Genomic DNA, 25442 nt, shown 5'->3' with positions numbered 1-25442 from the left:
AGTTGTCTCTTGTCACTTCTTTAGTGTCCTTAGATATGTGGGCCATCCACCCCTAAAATCACTTGAAACTTCAGGAAGTTCGGTCTCTGTCAAGATTGCTTTCTGTAGCTTTTCTGACACTTGTCTGTATGTGTCCACAGCATCTGCATGCTCCTTTACATCATTTTCAAGTTCATGGGTATGTGAGTGCAATGCTGCCACCAGGGCCGGCTCTAGGCACCAGTGTTCCAAGCACGTGCCTGGGGCAGCAGGTAGAAAGGGGCGGCAGTTCCTCCGGCCACAGTGGCAATTCGGTAGCAGCCTCTCTGTTCCGCCCACCGCGGCGGTAAATTGGCAGCAACTTCTCCCCTTTGCCGGCCGCGGCGGCAAATCGGCGGCAACTTCTCGCCTTTGCTGGCCACGGCGACAGTTTTTTTCACTGCTTGGGATGGCAAAAACTGTAGAGCCAGCCCTGGCTGCCACAGTGACAGAGTGTTTGCTACTACCAGATTTTTCTCAGGAATGTATTTAGTAATTGGGTTAAATCACATTAACCTTAGCAATAGATATTGACATCTTAGGGTACTTCTACAGTACAAAATTATTTCAAAATTATTCTATTCGAATTTTCGGAAGCTATTTTATACATTCGGTCTTCTGTGTCCTCACTAAAGCGTGTGAATTCGGTGGATTGCGTCCACAGTACCAAGGCTAGCATCGAATGTCGGAACGGTGCACTGTGGGTAGCTATCCGACAGTTCCCGCAGTCCCCGCCACCCATTGGAATTCTGGGTTAAGCTCCCAGTACATGATGGGGAAAAAACAAACATTCTCGAGGGTGTTTCTGGGTGTGTGCCGTCAGAAAGCTATGTCAGACAATCGTTTCACACCTTTTTGGTGTGCAGACACCATACTGCTTTCAGCAGATGGTGCACCGCTGCTCTCCTGCTACTATGAATCCACCTCTCCAACTCAACTGTGCTCGGCCATCGTGAACTGAGCAGCACAGCTTCTGCCACCAACTCTGCTCTCCCGCTATTGCCTTGCTTCCGAGCTTCTCCATGTTGTCTGTCCTGGGCTCCCACCTCAGTGAAAGCTACAGAAGACAACCATTTTCAGCCTTTGTTTGACTACTGTGAACCAAACAGCACAGCTTCCGCTGCCACTCTGCTTTCCTATGTTTCCTATGTTCCTAAGCCCAATCAGATCTCTGCTGCAGTTTTGACCATTGTAAATACCTCATGCATTATCCAGCATTATGTGCAGTACCTGCAAAACCGGGCGAGGAATCGACGACAGCGCCATTACTATACTGATGAGGACATGGACACAGATGGCGTGGCATGTGGCGATTGGGAGATCATGGTGCTGTTGGGCCAGGTTCATGCCATGGAACGCCGATTCTGGGCCCAGGAAACAAGCACAGACTGGTGGGACCGCATAGTGTTGCAGGTATGGGATGATTCCCAGTGGCTGAGAAATGCGTAGGACCACTTTCATGGAACTTTATGACTTGCTGTCCCCTGCCCTGAAGCGCAAAGACACCAAAATGAGAGCAGCCCTCACAGCTGAGAAGCGAGTGGCCATAGTCCTGTGGAAGCTTGCAACGCCCGACAGCTACGGTCAGTCGGGAATCGGTTTGGAGTGGGCAAATCTACTGTGGGGGCTGCTGTGCTGCAAGTAGCCAATGTAATCATTGACCAGCTGCTATCAACGGTAGCGACTTTGGGAAATGTGCAGACCATTGTGGATGGCTTTAATGCACTGGTGTTCCCTAACTGTGTCGGGGCGATAGATGGAACACATATCCCTATCTTGGCCCTGGAACACTGGGGCGGCCAGTACATAAACCACAAGGGGTACTTTTCCATGGTGCTGCAAGCATTGGTAGATCACAAGGGATGTTTCACCGACATCAACGTGGGATGGCCAGGAAAAGTGCATCACACTCTTATCTTCAGGAACTCTGGTCTGTTTGAACAGCTGCAGGAAGGAACTTACTTCCCAGTCCAGAAAATTACTGTTGCGGATGTTGAAATGCCTATAGTTATCCTCTGGGACCCAGCCTACTCCTTAATGCCCTGGCTCATGAAGCCATACACAGGCACCCTGGACAGTAGTAAGGAGCAGTTCAACTATAGGCTGAGCAAGTGCAGAATGGTGGTAGAATGTGCATTTGGACATTTGAAAGCGCGCTGGCGCAATTTACTGACTCGGTTAGATCTCAGCACAACCAATATTCCAACTGTAATTGCTGCTTGTTGTGTGCGCCACAATATCTGTGAGAGTAAGGGGGAGATGTTTATGGTGGGATGGGAGGTTGAGGCAACTCACCTGGTGGCCAGTTTCACACAGCCAGACAACAGGGTGATTAGAAAAGTGCAACAGGGCGCACTGCACATCAGAGAAGCTTTGAAAGCCAGGTTCATGACTGGCCAGGGCACGGTATGACAGTTGTGTTTGTTTCTCTTAAAGTTACCCGCACCCTATATATATATGAAAGGAAATAAAATCACAATTGTTTAAAAACCATTCTTTATTATTTGTTGCACAAAACACTGAGAGAAATCAGAACCTAGATGGAGGAGGGGGGGGTATTGGGTTAGGGGAGTGGAGGAGGAGGGAAGGACAAGTCCAGAAACCAAATCAAAATTTTGGATATGCCAGCTTTCTGCTGCTTGTGCAATCCTCTGGGGTTGACTGTGTGGGTCCCCATAGCTTCCTCCTCCCCCATGTTCTTGGGCATCTGGGTGAGGAGGATATGGAACTTGGGGAGGAGGGAGGGCAGTTATACAGGGGCTGCAGCAGCAGTCTATGGTCTTGCTGTCTTTCCCGCATTAGATCCACCATACAGCGGAGCATGTCAGTTTGCTCCCCCATGAGCTTGACCATAGCATCCTGCCTGCTCTCATTGCACGTGTCCCTCCTCTCTTCATGTTCATTTAACATTTTACGGGACTCCGCAATTGTTTGCCTCCACACATTCAGCTGGACCCTATCAGTGCGAGAGGACTGTATGAGCTCGGCGAACATGTCGTCCCGAATTTGTTTTTTCCACCTTCTAATCTGGACCAGCCTCTGGGATGGAGTAGATAGGGGCCGCGTTGAAACATTTGCACCTGCATTGGGAAGAGAAAAAGGGAGGTTAGTATTTTAAAAGATATATTTTAGAGAACAAAGGGGACACTGTTTCTCAGTGAAACAGGCAATTCATAGTACACAGCACATGTTTTTTCTGTCCAAGGTCTCATTTTGCCTCTTATACTGAAGTGCCTGCCACTTTGGTGTGAGTAAGTCATCACACGCGGCCAGGCAACAGAATTCAGCTTGCAGGCAGCCTGTGGGCTCTCTGGGATGATCGCTTCACAAAACACCCTCCCCTGTGCCCCCCCACACACAAACACCGCGGGGCTTTGATGAGGCTCGGAGCAGTGATGAGCCCTTTAAACTAAACGTGAACAGCCCAGCATGGCTCGGTTCCCCCCACCCCTCACCGCGTGGCTCCGATCAAACTCTCACTCACCAGAAGTGCCTTCTCCAGGGTCATGGTCCGGGAGCATGCTTTGGAAGTAGGGGGAGGCTATTGGCTCCAGCATTAAGAATAGTTCTTGGCTGGGGGGGGAAAACAGATTCCCCACTTGCCGCTTGTACACTGTCCTCCTTCTCCTCCTCCTCTTCGTCCTCCAAAAACTCATCCTCCTCGCTCCATGCTACTCCCCCCTTGCAGGTGTCCATGGACAGTGGTGGGGTAGCAGTGTCGTCACCCCCCATAATTGCATGCAGCTCATGGTAGAAACAGCATGTATGGGGCTGTGACCCAGAGCACCTGTTTGCCTCCCTTGCAGTTTGGTACACTTGCCTGAGCTCCTTGATTTTTGTACGACACTGTTCTGTGTCCCTGGAGTAGCCTCTTTCCATCATGGCCCTGGAGACTTCTACGTATGTATTTGCTGGAATGTAGTTCTGCTGGAACGTAGTTCTGCCATAACAGATTCATCTTCCCAACATGCAATGAGATCCAGTACCTCCTGTTCAGACCATGCTGGAGCTCGTCTGTGAATCCGGGACTGTGTGGTCTCTTGCGATGGTGGACTCTGCATGATTGCCTGTGATGGTGGACTGTGCTGATGGTCACCTGTGCTGATGGTGATCAAACAGGAAATTCAAAAGTTCCCGGGGCTTTCACTGCCTACCTGGCTAGTGCATTGGAGTTCAGAGCGTTGTCCAGAGTGGTCACAAGGGAGCATTCTAGGATAGCTCCCGGAAGCCAATATCGTTGAATTGCGTCCACAGTACCTGTAACCGGAACTGCGATCTCGATTTTAGCGCTACTCCACTTGCCAAGGTGGAGTACAGAAATTGGAGTAAAGAGCCCTTTAAATTGAAAAAACTGGTTTGGTCGTGTGGATGGAACCAGTTTTATTTAAAGATAACTTGGCTATTTCCGAAATAACCACATACTGTAGACCAGGCCTTAGTGGTACTTGATCCAGGTCTTCTCGAATTGCTTTGGCTTTCTCAGAGCTAGGACTAATTCCATCTCTGTTTATTGTCTGCCCTAAAACTTGATTTGGGGTAGGCGGAAAATGCATTTTCCCTTGGCTAGCCGCAGCATTGTCTCTTAAGGTTAGTTGTATTGGATCTCCTTTCAAAAGTCCAATATCACAAAATATTCCATCGAGTTCTTCCACCTTTAATAAGGCCTCCATTACTGTTGTATCTGAATGCCACACAGTCTTTAATATATTTATCCTAACAACATACCTGTCAGGTGGGACAGTGCTATTATCCCCATTTTACAGATGGGGAACTTAGGCTCAATTTCCCACAGGGGTCAGTGGTGGAGCAAAGAATTGAACCAGAGTCTCTAGTCCTACTCTGTTACCCTAACTACTGTATCATCCTTCCTCTCTTGTCACCTTGCTTCTTTGTTATATGTTTCCTATCTGGCTAGTGTGTTGGTTATGGAGAGACACCAGAGACCTCCTTTAATCAGTGGACATGGGAGCTTGATTCTGAGGTGAAAGCTGCACAGAAATGATCATGGTGTGCAGCAGGGTTGGCATGCAGTTTCTGCTTTCAGCACTATGCTCGACATGACTGAATGAGTCATACTTCCTCCACTACTAATGGCTGCCAAATCAGGCATCCCTATTGGCTGTTATCTTGCATTGACAATGACTACACTGCTGAGAATAGGGTTACCATATTTGAACATTCAAAAAAGAGGACACTCCATGGAGCAGGGGGAATTTGCTCGCACCCCTGGCCCCGCCCCAACTCCACCCCTTCCACCCCTTCCCCACCCCAATTCCAACCCCTTTCCTAAAATCCCCGCCCCAACTCCTCCCCCTCCCTGCCCCATTGGACTCCTTCCCCAAATCCCCACCCCGGCCCCCCCTCCTCCCCTTAGTGCGCCGCATTCCCCCTCTTCCCCACTCCCTCCCAGCCGTGCAAAATAGCTGTTTCATGGCACAAGCACTGAGAGCTGGGGGGAAAAAGCTGGCACTCTCTCGAGTAATCAACGTTCACTTTCTTTCTTGAATGATTAATTCTTCTTTGGGGAAAAATAATAATGACAAAATCCCGGATGTTTTTAGATATTTAAAAATTTTTCCTGGACGGTGATTTAAGAACCAAAAAGCCGGACATGTGCAGGAAAATACGGATGTATGGTAACCCTACTGAGAAGGCTGTTGGTCTGTGTCCTTTTGATCATATACAAAGACAAAAGCTATGCATTCAGAGTGCAGCGTGAGTAGGCTGTGCATATCTCCTTTTACCAGTCAACTAGTCTGCTTTATGCACAATCATATTGCTCACTTTCCAGCCCAGTGTATGAAACAACATTAACTCTCTGAAGTCCTGACTGGCACAAGTTTCACCCATCCATAAACTCCCCAGCTCCCATCTATCATGGGTTAGTGCATAGGATATCAAAGCATTCATACATTGCTGAGCTGGTTTGCAATACCCTGACACAGACAGCAGTGGACAGAGAGCCTCAAAGCTGAAGTTCCTCCAGGTACTTTGCTGGAGTCAGGTACTTTGCTTATTTTAGGGCTTGACTGTGACCTGCTTAATGACCAGTGTAGAGGAATGAGTGGGCACAAGGTGTCTCATTATTATTCCCCTGCATAGACTTCCTGTACCACAGGGCTGCCACCCCCCCTCCTGCACAGCTGGGCAGAATCTTGGCTCCTCCCCCAAAGCATTGGGCAATGCTGCCATGAGGGAAAGGGAGCTCGCAGCTGCCAGTGGAGAGAGGGCTGGGGGGAGACCAGATGACATCTCAGGCACAACCTGGCCCCTGCTCCTGTAGCAGTGCAACTACATGCTGCCTCGTTTCAGGGCTTGTTGCAAATCTAGCCCTTAATATAGTTTTCTTATGCAAAGACATACTGTATTTGATAGAATTCTAGAAATGTATAGCCCTTGTCCTTTGCATAAGTGCCATTACAATTTAATTAGACGGGGGTGCAGGAATGCCTGCATTCAGAGGGCCCCTTTTTCTGACGATGAGTTGCTAACTTAGGCCATGCCTGGCATTTCTTTGCAGGGGCTTGACAGTGTTTTTCAGTCTGGAGGGGAAGCTCACTCTCTCACACGGGGGGCAGCACAGGACCACAATCAGGACTGCAGATTTCACCCTGTCATTTCTAATCAAACCCACCTCTCCTTTGTTATTTTTTAATTGCAGCTCAATATTTCGCTAGTATCATGGTCATTGTTGGTGTCTCGGTGGTGGTAACGGTCCTGGTTCTTCAGTTTCATCATCATGATCCACAAGCGGGAAAAATGCCCCACTGGGTAAGTGGCTTCCACATGGACATATTCAGTAACAGGAAATAAATGATTCTTCTTGATATTGAACTGATGGGACCACAACTTGTTGTAATCAGCTAAATAATTGTGATTGAACAAAACAGGTGTGATATCGCCACGCTGGCCGTCTCACGTAGAAAACCCCCCCACAAAAGGCAAAAAGGCACCCTGGTTATTAGGCTTCCCGTTGGAGTTCGTACCATTTACTGTTCTGATAACATGGGAAAGTCAAACAGCCTGGCAAACCAATCTTGCTCTTCTTAATGGTGCCCACTTTGCTATTGCCAGCCCCAAGGACCCATACTGGTCTCTTACACACTGGCACAGAAAAGCTTTATGATTTTCAAAGCACAAAACACAAACATGTCTCAGCCACCACGGATCCTTTTTTTGAGGTGTTTACTCTCCAGGAGCCCCATTTCAGTCAGCACAGAGCACACAGCAAGTGGCAGTGCAGAGGTTCCGAATCTGAACCTGGATCTGCCTCCTGAATTTTCCCGTTGGTTTCTGGCACGGTATGAACTGGGCCAGCTTACCAACTGGAACCCCCATTACTCTCTTATTCGGACACGGCAGTTGGAGTGAGCCCAGCTCGACCATGATCATATTTCTCTCAGCCCACCCCCACTCACCCAATAGGGTGAGAGAGCAGAGGAGACCTACAACCAGAAAAGCCACTTCCATTGACACCATCTAAGTACATTCAGGACACTCCTAGACTCACCTGCTGGGAGATCTGTCCTGGACCAACCCAATGCCTCAGGTTCAACTCAGCCAGTCTTCATCGGGAGAGCTTCTTTAGTAGCTGGGAGCCTAAATCCTGGTCTGAGCTGCGGAGGCAGGCCCCATGTTGTGCGTAGCGTGAGAACTGCCCTGGCGCAGTTGAGGAACGCTCTCCCTGCCGCAGCTTGGGATTGAGGGTAGTCCTGACACAGCATGCTGGAGAGATGAGCTCATCAGCATTGTGACGTCTCTGGTGATGCCTCTCTGCACTGAATGGATGCGGAAGCCTGAGCTACCTCTTCCCCGCCCCCACTGCTAGAGCAGGTCAGGGCTTGGTGATTGTATGGCTGGTTTCCTGGGTTTGTTTTGTGGCTATATGAAGGATTTAAGCCTGCAGGCATGTCACAGTCTTAAGACCAGTCCCTTGCAACCTCCTCCTGGCATTGGCCAAGATGGCCATCCATCATATGCTCTAAAAATATTCCAGGGTGTTAATGCAAGTTTAAAACAAACAATGAAAAATCCAGTAGCTGGGCATGCTAGTAATGACTTCTTAGTGCAACTTTCATGACATTTAAAATCATTGTTTTACCTTCCAGAAAGCACAGCCAATGAATTCTGAATGATCATCATCATCCAGTCACAATGCTCTAAGAGAGCTTTAAAAATAACCATCCCACCCATGAATCCATGTGCCGAGAGCAGTTGTACCATGGCCCTAGCAGCCCAGGTGTGACTCCTGCATATTCTGCCTTAATAAAAACTTTGGATGGGTGCCTTGTTGAATGTGCTCACCAGTCTCTGGACCCTCCTGACCCTCCAGGGGTTCTAATCACTCATCAGTCCCATCAAGACACCCTCTGATCATTCTGCTAAGTGTGGGATGAAGCTACCCAGCAAAGCTACAGCAGTTTTAGCCACTGAGGAGCCAGAGTGGAAACCCTATTTTGGTTAGCTAAATTTCCTGTGTTGGCATGGTTGGCACACTGTGAAGCTTTAATAACTTAGCAAGCCTTATCATAAGCCTTAACTAGTGGTGCATGAAACCAGCCTCTCAACTGAGGCATTATCTTTGTGGGGACCAGGCAACTCATGGAGAACTCTTCCCTCAGTGGAAGTGATCAGACATGGCTTCTGGTCACTCAGCTCTGGGAGTCCCACACCCAAAGTGCAGAGAGGGAATATTTGGAGGCTGCAGGACATCATAGAATGAGGTTCTCCTTCCAGCAGATTGCTGTGTTGGAATCTTCTATCCCTGCATCGGCCTTGGAGCAACGAAGCCCCAGCCAGAGCTAATCAGAACTCTCAGCATCGTGAAAGTTCTGGGTAAATCAGAGCTGGGACCCACCCCCTCTGCTGCAGAGCTTCCAATAGACACAGGGCTGACCTTGCACCAGTATCTCAGGGCAACCTGCATTTAGGCTTGTTCTAGCAGCACTGACACTTCCAGTGCTCACACCAGTGCAGTCACCCATTGACACAGCAGTGCTGGTTGCAATGAAGGCCCTACCTAGTTACAGGAAAGTCAACTACTTATAAGGGATATGGAAAAAATGAACAAACCATCTGAACCCCCTCCCATCCCCCTGAGATGACCGACCTTTTCCCAGTTATTAGAAGGGTGTTAAAAGACCCTGTAGAGGGGTGGCTGCCCCATTTCTATACTAGAGGGGGCTCCAGCAGGCCAGAGGGGCTGTGTGGGTGGGCAGCCAATCAGAGAAGGCCTGCTAGGGAGCCAATCAGAGGCTGAGTAAGAGATAGCTAATCAGGGCCAGGCTCAGCCATATATAAAGGCTGCCCAGGAAGGGAGCAGGAGTCTCTCCCAGGCCTTCAGAGGGTGAAGGTCTGTCTCCTGTGTGAGGGGACTAGCATGCAGGGCAGGGCAGGGCAGGGCAGGGCAGCAGAAGGAACTCCAGCGTGGTATCTGCCAAGCTGCAGGCCCCGAGGGAAGGGCTGGGCCGGTGCAAAGGGGATGAAGGAGAAGTGACCCAGGGAGAGAGGCGGGCAAGGGGAGAGAAGGAGGGCAGGAAGGCTGCCGCCAAAGGGTCCCTGGGTCGGGACCCAGAGTAGAGGGCGAGCCTAGGTCCCCCCCACTTCCCCTTTGCACATACACCCAGCCTTTGGACGTGGTGATAGTAGACTGTACCAGACCCCTGGCAAAAGGGGTTAGACTTTGGGGTGTGATTGGCTGCTGGGGCTGGGTGAAATGAGGGTGTGAACAAGGACGAGGGGGCACTGCCAGAGGGCAGTATCTTGAAGAGGACGTCACAAGAAGGGAGCAACATGGGTCCAGGCGCCAAGAGAGGGCGAGAGACGGATAGGACACCACCAGTGGAGGGCGCTTCACACTGGACTGAGCTAATTCCCTGACAAGTCAGCAGGAGGCGCTGTGGTGGTGAGTTCCAACCTGTCACAAGTGGTGGAGAATGTGGGCAATGACCAGGGCCTGCTAGAAGGAGCCACATGTACAAGATGGAGATGATCAGGCTCAAAAAATGGCTGCTGGTAAACCAGCAGCAACAGCAGACACAGCTGTTACAGCAACTGGCAGCGCAGCAGCAACTGCAGGGAGCAAAGCAACAAGAATCCCAGCAACAGCTGGTTCAGGAGTTAGCCACCCAGCAGCAAGTGAGTCAAGATGGACTCTTTCAACGGGTGGCGACCTTGTTGAAAACGGCAGCCAGTCCTTCCCCCAACCCAGCCGGAGGAGGGCCAGGGGAGGGCTGCGGGGGACTACCAGTGCAGCTGATAAAGATTGGGGCTGGGAGATGACCCTGAAGCCTTCTTAGTAACTTTTGAACGGGTAGCTATGGCCACTCAGTGGCCCCTCGAGCACTGGGCCACTATTCTCGCCCCGTATTTAACTGGACCCGCGCAGGCCTCTTACCACAATCTAGACCCACAGGAGGCACTGCAATATGAGAAGGTTAAGGCTGCCATCCTAGACCAGACGGGCATCAGTCCGGAGACGTACCGACAGAGGTTGCGTCAAGAGAAATATCCATCTGGGGCCAGACCACGGGCCGTAGCCATCTCTCACTTTGACGCCTACCCCATGTCACAGGTGGACGAGTTACTGGAGAGACTAGGATAGGCAGAATTTATCTCCACCCTGGATTTAACCAAGGGGTATTGGCAGATCCCTCTGACTCCTACCTCACAAGCAAAGCCTTTCCTATGCCATTCGGCCTTTTTCAGTTTACAGTGATGCTCTTCGGGTTGCATGGTGCCACGGCTACCTTCCAGCAGCTCCTAAACTAGGTACTGAGCCCCCACAGTTCGTACGCCACAGCATACATTGATGATATTGTCGTTTATAGCTCCAACTGGTGAGACCATATTCAGCACCTAGCCAAGGTACTACAAGCCCTGGGTGATGCAGGCCTCACGGCGAATCCGGCCAAATGCCATTTAGGACAGCGGGAGGTGACTTATTTAGGCTATATGGTAGGGTAAGGGAAATTACACCCCATGGTAGATAAGGTACGGGCTTTGAGGGACTACCCCACCCGTCAATCCAAAAAACAGGTACAACAATTCTTAGGGTTGGTGGGGTATTATCAGCGGTTTGTCCCTAATTTCTCAACACTGGCTGCCCCCTTGATGGACCTAACAAAGAAAACCCAGCCCTAGAAGATCCAATGGATGGAGGAAGGCGAGAACTCCTTCCACGCGCTCCAAGAACAATTAACCAGGGAGCCTGTGTTAACCCAACCTGACTTTACAAAGCCTTTCATTCTCCAGACGGATGTGTCTGGAGTAAGGATAGGAGCTGTACTGTTGCAAGAGATAGAGGGGGAAGACCACCCCATTTTATACCTCAGTCGGAAGCTCTTTCCACGTGAGACGCACTACTCTACCATAGAGTGAGAGGCCCTTGCAGTTAAGTGGTCAGTCAACGCACTGCGGTACTACTTGCTGGGGAACCACTTCTTCTTAGTGACTGATCACGCCCCACTCCACTGGATCAACAGCATGAAAGAAATGAATGACCGAATTATGAGGTGGTATTTGTGCCTCCAGCCCTATTCCTTTCAAGTACTACACAGGCTAGGTAAGGCCCACAAAAATGCAGACTTTCCCTCCTGGATGGGAGAAGAGAAGGACGAGGAAGGGGACAGGGCAGGGGAAACCCCTACCATCATTCTCAGGGGGAGGGTGTGTGACGAGGCGGACAGGCCCAGCACTGGGAAGGAGACAGTCAACCCTTCCCTGCTGGCAGAAGAATCCATGCCCCCTGAGGCTCTGCTGGGCATGCTCCAACAGAGAGTCAAGTACAAAAGCCTACAGAGCTGCTCAGTCAGGGTGCGCGGCTGAGGAAGGAGGACACCCAGCGGAGGCTCCAGCCCAGGAGCAGTGGCAACTTGTACAGGAGGGAGCTGATGGGCCAGGAAGTGGGACTAGAGACTGGCAGCTGTGGGAACCCTGGGGAGCCCCAGGGACTGAGGAACCTTATGGCCCTGATGCCACAGGGAGTGCTATGTCGGGAGAACTGGTAGGAAGTGACCCAGGAAAGGGAAGGGAGTGGTATCTGCCACCACTCTGAGGGCAGCATGTTGCGGGAGGATTCCCCACTGACCAGGGGTGGATCACGCCCTCAATGACAGGGCCCTGGGTTGGAACCCGGTGAAGGAGGGTGGGTCCGGGCTCCCCTACCAGGGGTCTCTAACCACCCCCCCCCTTTTTTTTTTTTTTTGTGATGGCATAGTTCACTGACCCCTCTCTTACCTCAAAGGAGATAGATGAAGTGCGGCCCAGTGGCCGGAGTTCATCTATCCTATAAGGGGAAGAAGATTTAGAGGGAGTGCCCTGATAAGGCTCACATGGCCTGGGTTAACCCTTAATGAAGGACTAGGCCGAAAACAAGCAGTCTTAGGGCTGGGGCAGCAGGAAGGCACCATGAGTGCTTCCCCTGCCACACCAGGGGCCACATTAAGGAGACATGGCCCCCCTGAGGTAGAAAGAGGGAGTGCCAGAAAAACTGGCTCAGTCTGGGACTAGCCGACAGAAAGGGGTACTGCAGCCCGAGGCCCCAGAGAGAAGGGGGCTGGGGCAGAGAGGCCCCACCTTAACCAGGGAACCCACCTAATGACAGGAGGGCCATGGGGGGGGGCCCAAACTGAGGAGGAAACCCACGTAGGCCTGGAGCAGTCTACAGTGGGGATCTAGACCATGGAAGAGGGAAGCAGATTGCTCCAGTTGGAGGAGAGCCTGTGATAGCAAAGAGATTCCCTGAGGGCCCAGCTGCGAGGAGCACAAGGGCGATAGGGAATTTCTCCCCCCCCCCGAGTATTCTTAAGGGGGAGGGTGTGTAGTGGGGTGGCTTCCCCACTCCTATACTAGAGGGGGCTCCCAGCAGGCCAGAGGGGCTGTGCGGGTGGGTGGCCAATCAGAGAAGGCCTGCTAGGGAGCCAATCAGAGGCTGAGTAAGAGATAGCCAATCAGGGCCAGGCTCAGCCCTATATAAAGGCTGCCCAGGAAGGGAGCAGGAGTCTCTCCCAGGCCTTCAGAGGGTGAAGGTCTGTCTCCTGTGTGAGAGGACTAGCACCAGGGACAGCGCAGCGCAGCGCAGCGCAGGCGAGGGGAACAGAAGGAACTCCAGCCTGGTATCTGCCAGGCTGCAGGCCCCGAGGGAAGGGAAGGGCCGGGCCAGTGCAAAGGGGATGAAGGAGAAGCGACCCAGAGAGAGAGGCGGACAAGGGGAGAGAAAGAGGGCAGGAAGGCTGCCGCCAAAGGGTCCCTGGGTGCACATACACCCAGCCGTTTGACGCTGCGATAGTGGACTGCACCAGACCCCTGGCAAAAGGGGTTAGACTTTGGGATGTAGTTGGCCGGTGGGGCTGGGCAAAGTGAAAGACTGCTGATAACCACTCCCCCTCCCCTGTAAGGGGGTGAACAAGGACTAGGGGGCACTGCCGGAGGGCAGCGTCTTGAAGAGGACGCCGCAAGAAGGGAGCAACATGGGTCCAGGTGCCAAGAGAGGGTGAGAGACAGATGGGATACCACCAGTGGAGGGCGCTCCACACTGGACTGAGCTAATTCCCTGACGAGTCAGCAGGGGGCGCTGCGGTGGTGAGTCCCAACCCTGTAACAGACCCCTTTTGATTTGAAGACAGCCTAGGAATATGCTAAGGGCAGAGCTTTCAGGATACCTGGAGCAAGCCCCTCCTCCCACATCTAAGGAGGCAGTGCTCCTCGCCCCCTGCTGGAGCAGTGCATGAAGAATCTGTTTCCTTCCAGCAGTGTACTAGGAAGGTGTGTGTGACTGAGGTTCCTGGGTCGGCTATTCATAAAGTGAGAGACTGGCTTGTGGATTGGGCACTAGCTGGAGACCCGGCAAGTCTGGGTTCTGCTCCCAGCTCTGCCACTGCTCTGCTGTGTGCCCTTGAGCAAGTCATGTCACCTCTCTGTTTTATCTATTTAGACTAAGTTCTTTAGGACAGGCACTGTCTCTGTCTATGTACAGCACCTAGCAAACTAAGGCCCGTAATGATTATTTGCCTTGCAGTAGAGCCTACGTGACTATTGCAGAAAATATCATTTGAATGGATATGTGCCAGGCCAGGAAAGAGGGAGACCCACGTAATAAGAAATAGGGTGGGAGGGACAGGGCTAGACCTAGAGTGAAAAGGCAGGAGTGCTGCAGTTGTCCTGAGGAGGATGTTACTAGGAGAATGAATAGGAGTTTAACTCTCTGCATACAAATACAAAAGTTTTGGCCATTGTGATTCCTGGCCTGTTTTTTCTCCATGCCTGTTGCAGTCTGTGTTACATTTTTCTTCCAGAGATAGCCCTGCAGCCTTTTTTCTCAGTAAGAATGTGAATCTATTAAGATGGTTTTCTGCAGAGAAGAGGAAATTGCTTACCTGAAACTGTTGTTCTCTGCAAGGCGAATCTCATTGGATTCCCTACTGCTCATTCATCTTCCTCCCCACTGCATCGAGGATTCTGCATATTTTAACTCCTCTCTGTTCATTGTGGGGTTATTTCCACCTTTTGCTTCTTGTCTTCTGTCACCTCCTTGACAGCTGGTGAACCAGTGGCAGGCTAATGACCTGCATAGGGGCAGCACAAAAGACACATGGCTTAATTAGCTGCAGTAATGTCACTAGCTCCCTGCTTTCCTGAGCCAATAATTAACTTTCACAATTGTGCAAATTCCTATCCTCTCCTGAAAGTGATCACTCCATCCATAGTACTCCTGTGTGTTTCATTAGGAGACAGAAGAGGAGAGGGCCTGAGGGTTAGTACTGAATCTAGCCTGATAAGGTGGTGGGTTCTATAAGCACCAAGCATGCAATAGAGCCTAGAACAACTGGTGCTCTCTCTCTTCCACTGGACTGCAGGGTGCTATATGGCCACTGAACCGAGGGTTTTTGCCAAGGCCAAGATTTTCAAATGTGGGAGCCTAAAGTCAGGCTCCTCAGCTGGTATTCAGGTGATTAAAAAGCAGGGGCTGTTGGGTGCTTAGCATCTTTGAAAGCTGACCACTGATCTGACATGCAAAAGCCCTTGTGTAACTCCTGCTACAAGGGTTAATCACCTGGGACAGGGTTCCCAACTACCCAGATGTGACAGGCAAGCCCTGCACTACTGACTGGGCAGCAAGAGGGCTAGGGATGGAACTGCACCAGTGAGGGGAGGCTGAGTTTGTAGGACTCAGGAACATTCCTGCTCTTGGTGAGAAGCCACCTCAGACTAAAGCCACAAAGAGAACATACAAAACTGAGCCTAGCACCTAACCTTAGCGCTCCACGACCCAGGGCAATCCAAAGCCCTAAGTTAGGCAGCATCCAGGCTCCAGATACAATGTGTGGGGAGAGTTGGACACCTAAGAATGGGATTCACAGAAGCCAATAAGAAATGCCGAGGAGACGAGAGGCGCCTATGCTCCATTCCTCAGTGAGAGCGGGGCTGGAGGGAGGTGCCTATCATCACTCGGGAGTCACAACTGTGCCCCTGCTCCTGGAGCTGGGCACCTAAGCCAGGTCAGCACTTCCTTGCAAAGAACGGAGGAGCAGGTAGAGGCAGCTTCTGAGAACCTGCCGGAGACAGGTGGGGGAACACCTAGCTTGAGAACTCCAGCAGGGCATAGGCATGAGCTAGGCACCAGGCATCAGAACTTAAGTGGCTTTGTACATGCCCCCTGGCAGAAACGTAGGTGCTTAAGTGACATGACTGGTGGGAATTTAGGGCCTTACAGGGTTAGGTGGCAGCTGAGCATGGGGTTTGAGGATTTAAAGTGCCAGTTAAGGTGGCTAAATCCCTTTGTGGATCTAGCCCCAAGTAGTTATGTGGGACTCTGACTGAGAGCAGCAGCCTACTGTGTGGATGGTCTGTTACACTGCTGGGAAAGTCTGTTGCCTGGAGCAGACTGCTGTGCCAGCAGATTGCCCTTGGGCAAGCCAGCGATGTTAAAAAAAGCATACACGGGTACACAAGAACCTAGAACTTTTATGCCGAGACTGCTTACAGCCTGCCACACTGTCACAGGTGTCATCCCAATTAACAGTGATGTGAGAATGGATTAATTACTGGATTTCAATGTGTTTTTTCAGGCTAATGGCAGTAGACTGAAAAAAACAAGAGCCACCCCCCCATTTCTGGTGCATTTATTCATGCACTAGAAATGCCCCCAAATAGGCTTCCCTGTCGCAGAAGTTACAGATGCAGATTCTCCACGCAGTCAGCACTTTGGCTTGAAGGAAAAGCATCGTTTTCACGGAACAAAGGTATTGACCTGATGTCTCTTAGCCTATCCAAGATCTATTAACATCTTCAAACTAGAAGCCCAGTATAATATGTCATATTTCACATTGCTCAAGAGTGACTCTCTCTCAATGACCTTGTTGAAATATTTTTAGCAATTGAAGGCATTCATTTGGTCTTGTGGCTCTTTAAAGTCAGTGTCAATAATTAGTCAGAGGAAACAGTTCAGTGAAACGAAGGAGGGATTGTCCTTTTCACTAGGTTGTTGTTTTCTTCCCTGGCGAGTATGAAGGAAATAATTGGCTATTTAAAACCATACATGAAATTAGCATAGTTTGAGCCCTAAGGAAGTTTCCAGTTAGAGGATTAAAATATCCTTTAGAAGAAGTGGGTTGGAAGGGCCCTGTGGAGGGGTGACTGAGGCGACCCTGATTGCAAGACACAAAATGGATTCAGTGACAACCATTTTCTTCTTGTCTCTTGGGGATTATTCCCCTTTGGAGTTAGCGGCCTTAAAGTTATCATTATTAGTAGTAGCATTCAAGTAGCATCTAGAGGTCTCAGCTAAGATCATCAAGCACTTAGCACAATGGGGTCCCAAACACATTGGGAAAAAACTTGTGATCTAAACAGACAAGACAGACACATGGAGGAGAAAGGAAGGGTTGGTGTCCCCATTGTTCAGAGGGAGAATTGAGGCACAGAGAGATTACGTGATCGCCAAAGGTCACACCGGAAATTTGTGGCACAGCCAGGAACTGAAGTGTTTAGAAGTGTGTGCAACAAGAGTGATGTCATGGTGGGAGTCTGCTATAGACCACCGGACCAGGGGGATGAGGTGGATGAGGCTTTCTTCCGGCAACTCACGGAAGCTACTAGATCGCATGCCCTGATTCTCATGGGTGACTTTAATTTTCCTGATATCTGCTGGGAGAGCAATACAGCGGTGCATAGACAATCCAGGAAGTTTTTGGAAAGCGTAGGGGACAATTTCCTGGTGCAAGTGCTAGGGGAGCCAACTAGGGGGAGCGCTTTTCTTGACCTGCTGCTCACAAACCGGGTAGAATTAGTGGGGGAAGCAAAAGTGGATGGGAATCTGGGAGGCAGTGACCATGAGTTGGTTGAGTTCAGGATCCTGACGCAGGGAAGAAAGGTAAGCAGCAGGATACGGACCCTGGACTTCAGGAAAGCAGACTTTGACTCCCTCAGGGAACAGATGGCCAGGATCCCCTGGGGGACTAACATGAAAGGGAAGGGAGTCCAGGAGAGCTGGCTGTATTTCAAGGAATCCCTGTTGAGGTTACAGGGACAAACCATCCCGATGAGTCGAAAGAATAGTAAATATGGCAGGCGACCAGCTTGGCTTAATGGTGAAATCCTAGCGGATCTTAAACATAAAAAAGAAGCTTACAAGAAGTGGAAGCTTGGACATATGACCAGGGAAGAGTATAAAAATATTGCTCGGGCATGTAGGAAAGATATCAGGAGGGCCAAATCGCACCTGGAGCTGCAGCTAGCAAGAGATGTCAAGAGTAACAAGAAGGGTTTCTTCAGGTATGTTGGCAACAAGAAGAAAGCCAAGGAAAGTGTGGGCCCCTTACTGAATGAGGGAGGCAAGCTAGTGACAGAGGATGTGGAAAAAGCTAATGTACTCAATGCTTTTTTTGCCTCTGTTTTCACTAACAAGGTCAGCTCCCAGACTGCTGTGCTGGGCAACACAAAATGGGGAAGAGATGGCCAGCCCTCTGTAGAGATAGAGGTGGTTAGGGACTATTTAGAAAAGCTGGACGTGCACAAGTCCATGGGGCCGGACGAATTGCATCCGAGAGTGCTGAAGGAATTGGCGGCTGTGATTGCAGAGCCCTTGGCCATTATCTTTGAAAACTCGTGGCGAACGGGGGAAGTCCCGGATGACTGGAAAAAGGCTAATGTAGTGCCCATCTTTAAAAAAGGGAAGAAGGAGGATCCTGGGAACTACAGGCCGGTCAGCCTAACCTCAGTCCCTGGAAAAATCATGGAGCAGGTCCTCAAAGAATCAATCCTGAAGCACTTAGAGGAGAGGAAAGTGATCAGGAACAGTCAGCATGGATTCACCAAGGGAAGGTCATGCCTGACTAATCTAATCGCCTTTTATGATGAGATTACTGGTTCTGTGGATGAAGGGAAAGCAGTGGATGTATTGTTTCTTGACTTTAGCAAAGCTTTTGACACGGTCTCCCACAGCATTCTTGTCAGCAAGTTAAGGAAGTATGGGCTGGATGAATGCACTATAAGGTGGGTAGAAAGCTGGCTAGATTGTCGGGCTCAACGGGTAGTGATCAATGGCTCCATGTCTAGTTGGCAGCCGGTGTCAAGTGGAGTGCCCCAGGGGTCGGTCCTGGGGCCCGTTTTGTTCAATATCTTCATAAATGATCTGGAGGATGGTGTGGATTGCACTCTCAGCAAATTTGCGGATGATACTAAACTGGGAGGAGTGGTAGATACGCTGGAGGGGAGGGATGGGATACAGAAGGACCTAGACAAATTGGAGGATTGGGCCAAAAGAAATCTAATGAGGTTCAATAAGGATAAATGCAGGGTCCTGCACTTAGGATGGAAGAATCCAATGCACCGCTACAGACTAGGGACCGAATGGCTCGGCAGCAGTTCTGCGGAAAAGGACCTAGGGGTGACAGTGGACGAGAAGCTGGATATGAGTCAGCAGTGTGCCCTTGTTGCCAAGAAGGCCAATGGCATTTTGGGTTGTATAAGTAGGGGCATAGCGAGCAGATCGAGGGACGTGATCGTTCCCCTCTATTCGACACTGGTGAGGCCTCATCTGGAGTACTGTGTCCAGTTTTGGGCCCCACACTACAGGAAGGATGTGGATAAATTGGAAAGAGTACAACGAAGGGCAACGAAAATGATTAGGGGTCTAGAGCACATGACTTATGAGGAGAGGCTGAGGGAGCTGGGATTGTTTAGTCTGCAGAAGAGAAGAATGAGGGGGGATTTGATAGCTGCTTTCAACTACCTGAAAGGGGGTTTCAAAGAGGATGGCTCTAGACTGTTCTCAATGGTAGCAGATGACAGAACGAGGAGTAATGGTCTCAAGTTGCAATGGGGGAGGTTTAGATTGGATATTAGGAAAAACTTTTTCACTAAGAGGGTGGTGAAACACTGGAATGCGTTACCTAGGGAGGTGGTAGAATCTCCTTCCTTAGAGGTTTTTAAGGTCAGGCTTGACAAAGCCCTAGCTGGGATGATTTAACTGGGACTTGGTCCTGCTTTGAGCAGGGGGTTGGACTAGATGACCTTCTGGGGTCCCTTCCAACCCTGATATTCTATGATTCTATGATTCTATGAACCCAGCTTTCCTGCGTCCCACTCCAGTGCCTTACCTCCTTCTCTTACTAGTAGGGTTGATGGACATCCAGGTTAATAAAAGTCTGACATCGTCATCATTCAGAAATGAGGCTTATGTAACCACAGACTGTGTCCTTTCTATTTCTTTTTCAATGTCACTTGCACTTTTTCATATATAAAAGTGCTTCAGTCTTTTAAAGAGAGGTGCTTTCCTTCATGAAGTTCCATGCTCAGTACAGATGGCATCATATGGATTCCCCTTTCTGCAGGTTTCAGCAGCATAGGACAAGAGTCCTTTGGATAGCCGACAAGTCCTCAAGTCTTTACAACCCAGCAGAAGACCAAGGTAGAGGATGGAAGAAGCAGCTTGCTCCCTTCCTCTGCTGCTGCGATCCATCCATGCCCTGTCCCCTTCTACCCACTCGCTAATCACAGACACACCCGAACCTGCTCTGTGCAGTTCTCCACGTTTGGGCAGGGGAAGGAGTGCTTGAGGAAGCAGTGGAGTTAGACTAACTCAACCTGCTAACTAATGTGAAAACTACGAACTCTTTTCTCACTAGGATGTTAACTCAGGTTAACTAATGTGAGTTAAGAACCCAGCTGTTTTTCCAGGGAAGACATGGCCTTGGAGTGGCATTGCCACAGAACTGAGCATTGTGCAAGCGAGGCCAGTCAGTCTCCAAATCCACCCACACTGAAGTCTGACAAGATAGCTTTAATAGCCACGGACCTTTAGTGCCTCCCTAGAAGACAGCAAACATCCTTACAAAGGTGGGACAAGATTTTCAAATGGGGACCTAAAGTTCATCACCTAAGTCCATATTTAGGTCGCTAAATAAGTACCTGAATTTCAAATATGCTGATCACTCAGCAGTTCCTAGTAAAATCAGTGTCAATGTAAATATTGGCAACTTTAAAGTCTCCAATTATTAGCTGGAAGGCTAACAACTGATGCAGTCCAAAAGTCCTTTCACTGGACAAATGGCTTAGCAACACTTTGAAAGTGATAGCAGTGGAGACGATAACACAACTCTAAGGGGTTTCTTTGCGGAAATGTCTAAATGGATGAGCCCCAAGTTACACATGCTCTTAGATGTGTGAGTAACCCCACTGAGTTCTACAAGATGACTTGTGTGTAGGTGTTTCCAGGATTGGGGTCCATGGTTACCATTCATCAGCTTCATGGGAGGGAGCAGTCAGATCAAGAAACCCATAAACTTTATAAGCTTTTCCTCTTATTAAAATAAAACAAAGGGGGAAACCTACATCACTGCTGACTTCTGACACTTCTATTTCATGCGATTGTAACAAATATTGTAACCTCTCATATCCTGAGAATTGTGTAAATTCAGGTAGGGCTGTGAGAGTTAAGTTGTCTGTCATTTGAGGACTGGTTGTCTGCAGCTATAATAAAAATGCAAATAGGCTCTTATCTTTTAAGAGTGGCTCACAGGTTACCTGCAAAAGTCAATTCATTCTTGAACACACACACACACACACACACAATTTGACAAATACATAAGTTAATTTAGTTTCCTGTTGTTGCTCTTCTCCTTTCCTAGCAATCTATACAAACACACAGAATCCCAGCCTGCCAGGAGTTCAGAGAAGAGCTCTAAACGTCAACTAGAGAAGGAAAAGCAGGATGCACCCTCATGCAATTACCTCACTCAATAGCCTTGACAAGAAGCATTTGTCCAATAGGCTTCCATAGGCAGGCTAGACCAGAGGAGGAGTTTACACACCAAAGAATGAGGAAACAACAGGTGTGTTTGAGCCATTCCCTCTGCAAAAAGGTTCAGACTTTGAACCATTGAACTGATTGACCATTTTTTAAAAGGCCTGCTCTGCAGTTTTGCTGAGCTCCTCGCAATAGATTGAAAATGACTTTCAGTTAAGTTTATTTATTGAAATTTAAACAATAGTGGAAAAATTACCGCTCCGAAACAAACTCTCAGCACTCTGACTCATAATCCTGCTACAACAGAATCAGAACAATCACCTCAAATCTTTCAGGTATAACCAAGTCATGAAATCTATGGAAAGGCACTACCATCAGCTTTCTCCTCTTAACAGAGACCCTGGAACGTTTACAAACAAAAGGGCGCAAGAATTGCTTTGTAATGTGAAAAGTACATTTTCTTCACTTCTTGTGGTCTCAAAACTGACTGAACTTTTTGCTCAGACTACCCTAAAGAAGTCATATGTGGGACGAGACCTGGCTTGGGAAAATTTCACTTTGAAAGGGGAAGTCTGAGAAAGTAACAAGCAACTGAAAAATGGCCTGTGGAAGGGTGCACTCACCTCTGGGGTGCCCCCTCCTGGCAAGGCGCAGGGTAGCAGCTCTCTGTCTTGCACTCCTTGCCGATGGCCATTCTGGTCTCACGGTGGTCAGCCTCTTCTCACATGGCTTTCCAGCCCGGCCACAATTTGTTCCCACTGCTTTTGCGATAACAGAGTCCAAATAATAATTCCAAGTCCTCGTCAGGTCTCCGGCTCATGACTCTGGGCCTAGTGATCCTCACACCCTTCTATAAGGCATGCTCCACCTAGCTGCCTCCTTCCTACCATAGTCTTTTTCCTTAGCGCCTTCCTGGGTTCTTGTAATGAGCAACACTGCTCACGTCTTCTCACTGGAGGTTGGATTCCTCCCCTGGTCTGTGTTCACATCCTACCATGTCCCTCACGTCAGAGCTCCCTGCACTGTTCCCAAACACCCTACTTCTGCTCTCTGGTTCAGTCTCTTGAGCTGGTTCTTCCCTTGTTATCTCAGGGACCCACATGAGTCTTCTACCCTGCAGGGTTCCCTAGCTCTGCCCAGCCACATCACAAACTTCTCTGACAGCTCCTGCTGCTCCGCTCTCTTTGCCTCTACCACCAAGAGAGTTGCTGCTGAGTTCTTCCCTCTCTGCAGCTTCTTTCCACTCAGCCTTCCTCTCCTGATACAAACCACTCAGCTCCTCCCCACAGCTGGGATTCATCTTTAATTTGGACTGGCAACCCTCCAGCTGCAGCCAGGTGCGTTAATTGAGCTCCCTTGCTCTAGTTAGCCCCTTTAATGTCAGAGTGGGGTAAATACCCCACCACAAGGCTCTTTTAATGTAATGCTAAGGCAATCTTAACTCTTGCTGTCACCACATGATTCAGCTATCCAATAATGCATTGGGACCATGTGTGGAGTAAAGTTCTACCTTACAACTGATCCCCTTAGAAATAAGCCATATAACCAGCTTGTGTGGTAGCCTTATTCCCATTTTACAGATGGGCAAACAAAGACATGGAGCAGTTACATGGCAGAGCCTGAAACAGAAGAAAAGTCCATTTTCCTGTTTCTGTTTTTCACTAAATAGAGCTGAGTAAAAGTGTGGCTACTCACCTCCCGCAAGCACCTCCTGCTGGCTGGGAATGGGCCTACACTCTCTGCTTTTGCGGTACTTTCTGCTGGTAGTTTCTCTTTTCAGATGGGTTTTCAGTGACTCAGCCCTGCAACTGAGTCACACACAGTCTGTATGTGAAATGGATGGAAAACAAACCCCTACCGGAGTAACACAATCAAACAGTTGGCCCCTCCTTTAGGTTCTCAGTCCTGTCTCTGGGCTTGTTTAAGCACCCCCCTTCTTGGTTTCCAAACAAAACTTTTTGCCTCCTTGGCCCTTGGCCACTCTGTCTGTGACCAGTGGGGGGACCCAGGCCTGCCCATGAGTCCGGGTCTCAACCCATGGACCCTAGTACTAGCAGCCAACTGCCGCTTCCATCACTAGTGTCTATTGTTGCATTTCCTGGGCTGCTTCCCACCTGTCCAGTCTGTTTCTAGGGTCCTCAGCCTGTTCCCTGTTTAAGCAGAGTCTCTCCCAGGCCTCCTTGCCTGGAGAGTCTGTAATAGTCTCTGCCCTGTTCTCTCAGGGTTCTTTCTCACAAAGCGGCATGTGGTAGGACCACAGGGCCTTCCGGAGGTCCTCAAAGGGCCTGGTACACCCCATCACAAGCCAATATAAATTAGTGATAATGAAACAGTTTTCCCTTACAATAGTTTACAGCTGTTCACATGGAGATGGCAAAATCACTTTGTGAAATACAGATCCTGCAAAGATTTCTAGGTGCACCGTTCAACCAGTGAAAATAAGATAAAGGTCTCTAAAATATTTTGATCACTTCCTCCTGTTTTTCAGGTCCGTGTTTTCCTGCTGAATTGGTGTGCTTGGTTTTTAAGATTGAAAAAGCCTGGAGAGAACATAAGGCCCCTTTCTTGCAAATACAACTATCCCAAGCACCATTCAAGCATCAGTAGCGTTGAAATGAATGTGTTACCTGGATACCAATCTAGCAATGGGAACGTGATCTATAGCTACCATGCCATGGAAAACCCATGCTGCCCACAAAACAGTGACTCAGGTGGTAAGTGTGGAAAGGTCACTTGCGCCTCTACAGAAGATATTGAGCTAGTTCAAAAGAAAGCTATAATGGATACTATCCCAGTGATTGTTAAAATCCTGGAAGAAGTTCAGTTCATTGCAATGCGTTTCAGAAAACAAGATGAGGGTGAAGAAGTTTGTAGTGAGTGGAAGTTTGCAGCAGCTGTCATAGACAGATTATGCCTGGTTGCATTTTCACTCTTTGCAATTATCTGTACGTTTACAATACTGATGTCTGCTCCAAATTTTATAGAAGCTGTTTCAAAGGATTTTGCATAAGGCTCTCAAAGAGGAGCACTCAGTACGAAAAATGTCATTTCAAAATAAAAAATGTCGCCATTAACTTTGCTAAATAATGTAATTTAAATCTTACATAGAATGAAGGAGCTGAAATTAGTTTTGAGAGCTGATTATCTTCAGTGTTAGTGATTGTAATGACTGAATAATATAAATACCGGACCCTGTTATTTATTTCTTAGATTGTGTCTGCCTGTAATGATGTTATGGTCTGTGACAAGTGGTAGGCAAGAATTCAAATCTTTGTTACAAGTAAGCACTAGTGTATGTGTACTACTGAGAAAGCACTAGTGAACAATTAGCTATTGTTTAATAAGTAAAAGCTAGATTGATAAGTCATTCTGACTAACATGTTCTTTAGTATATTGTCATTTTCAATATCTTTATCATTCAGTATCTTATTATATTATATTATATATTATATATATCTTATTATATTATTATATTAGTATGGCTGTGACATACATTTCTCATTTTTGACAACGTATCACTCTGCACTGTTTATACTGCAATTAGCTAAACAAATTACTGGTGTTCGCTTGTACTATTGCTGTGATTATCTGAAACATTTTTCCAATCAAGATGTTAACAGAATGTATTTTTGCTAAAACTTTACAGAAATATTTTTTTTAAATGGAGGAAATGTTGTTTGTTGAAAGGGAACAGAAAACTCAGTCAGCATTCAGAGAACTGTACAGATTCTCAATGACACTGTTGTGTTGCTACTGTCGTCTATGTGCTTAATTTGAATACATCTTGAATCACAACTGCCAATCTAATACCTGCTAATCCCAAAATTTTTCGGAGGATTCCTGGCCCCATCTAAGTCAGATGTTAGATGTCACGGTCTAGTCTTCTTTGTTGGGCTCTGTTGGTGTGATCTACTTTCAAACTTGGCCAATGTGGTCTTGTTTAAGGAATTATGTTGATTAAAGACAACTTATTTTTGTTTAGCTAAAGTTTAACATGGAAGACTTTTGTCTTTACTTGTAACCATGTTGCTGCTGTTAACTACTGTAGTGCTTAAATATCAATAAACAATAACTCTTATGTCACTCAGTTGGAAGATGATGGTAAAAAAGCCTCCTTATCATAGGTGTCTTCTGTCCACTGTAAAATGAACCCCTCATCAGAATACTTGCCCATCTC

General features: G+C 48.6%; 1 protein-coding gene across 1 annotated transcript in view; it reads left to right on the top strand.

Annotated features, from left to right (window-relative positions):
- LOC119855826 (neuronal acetylcholine receptor subunit alpha-7-like) overlaps window positions 1-25345 on the top strand; it is a 143777-nt gene extending 118432 nt beyond the window's left edge. Inside the window, 2 exon segments of the mRNA XM_038402610.2 lie at window positions 6680-6789; window positions 23754-25345. Coding sequence (XP_038258538.1) covers window positions 6680-6789; window positions 23754-24275 — 632 coding nt within the window. The 3' untranslated portion in view covers window positions 24276-25345.
- The last annotated feature ends 97 nt before the right edge of the window (window positions 25346-25442 follow it).

The sequence above is a fragment of the Dermochelys coriacea genome, chromosome 5 (genome assembly GCF_009764565.3).
Source record: "Dermochelys coriacea isolate rDerCor1 chromosome 5, rDerCor1.pri.v4, whole genome shotgun sequence".
Lineage (NCBI taxonomy): Eukaryota > Metazoa > Chordata > Testudines > Dermochelyidae > Dermochelys > Dermochelys coriacea.
This window is presented reverse-complemented; position numbering and strand designations above follow the sequence as displayed.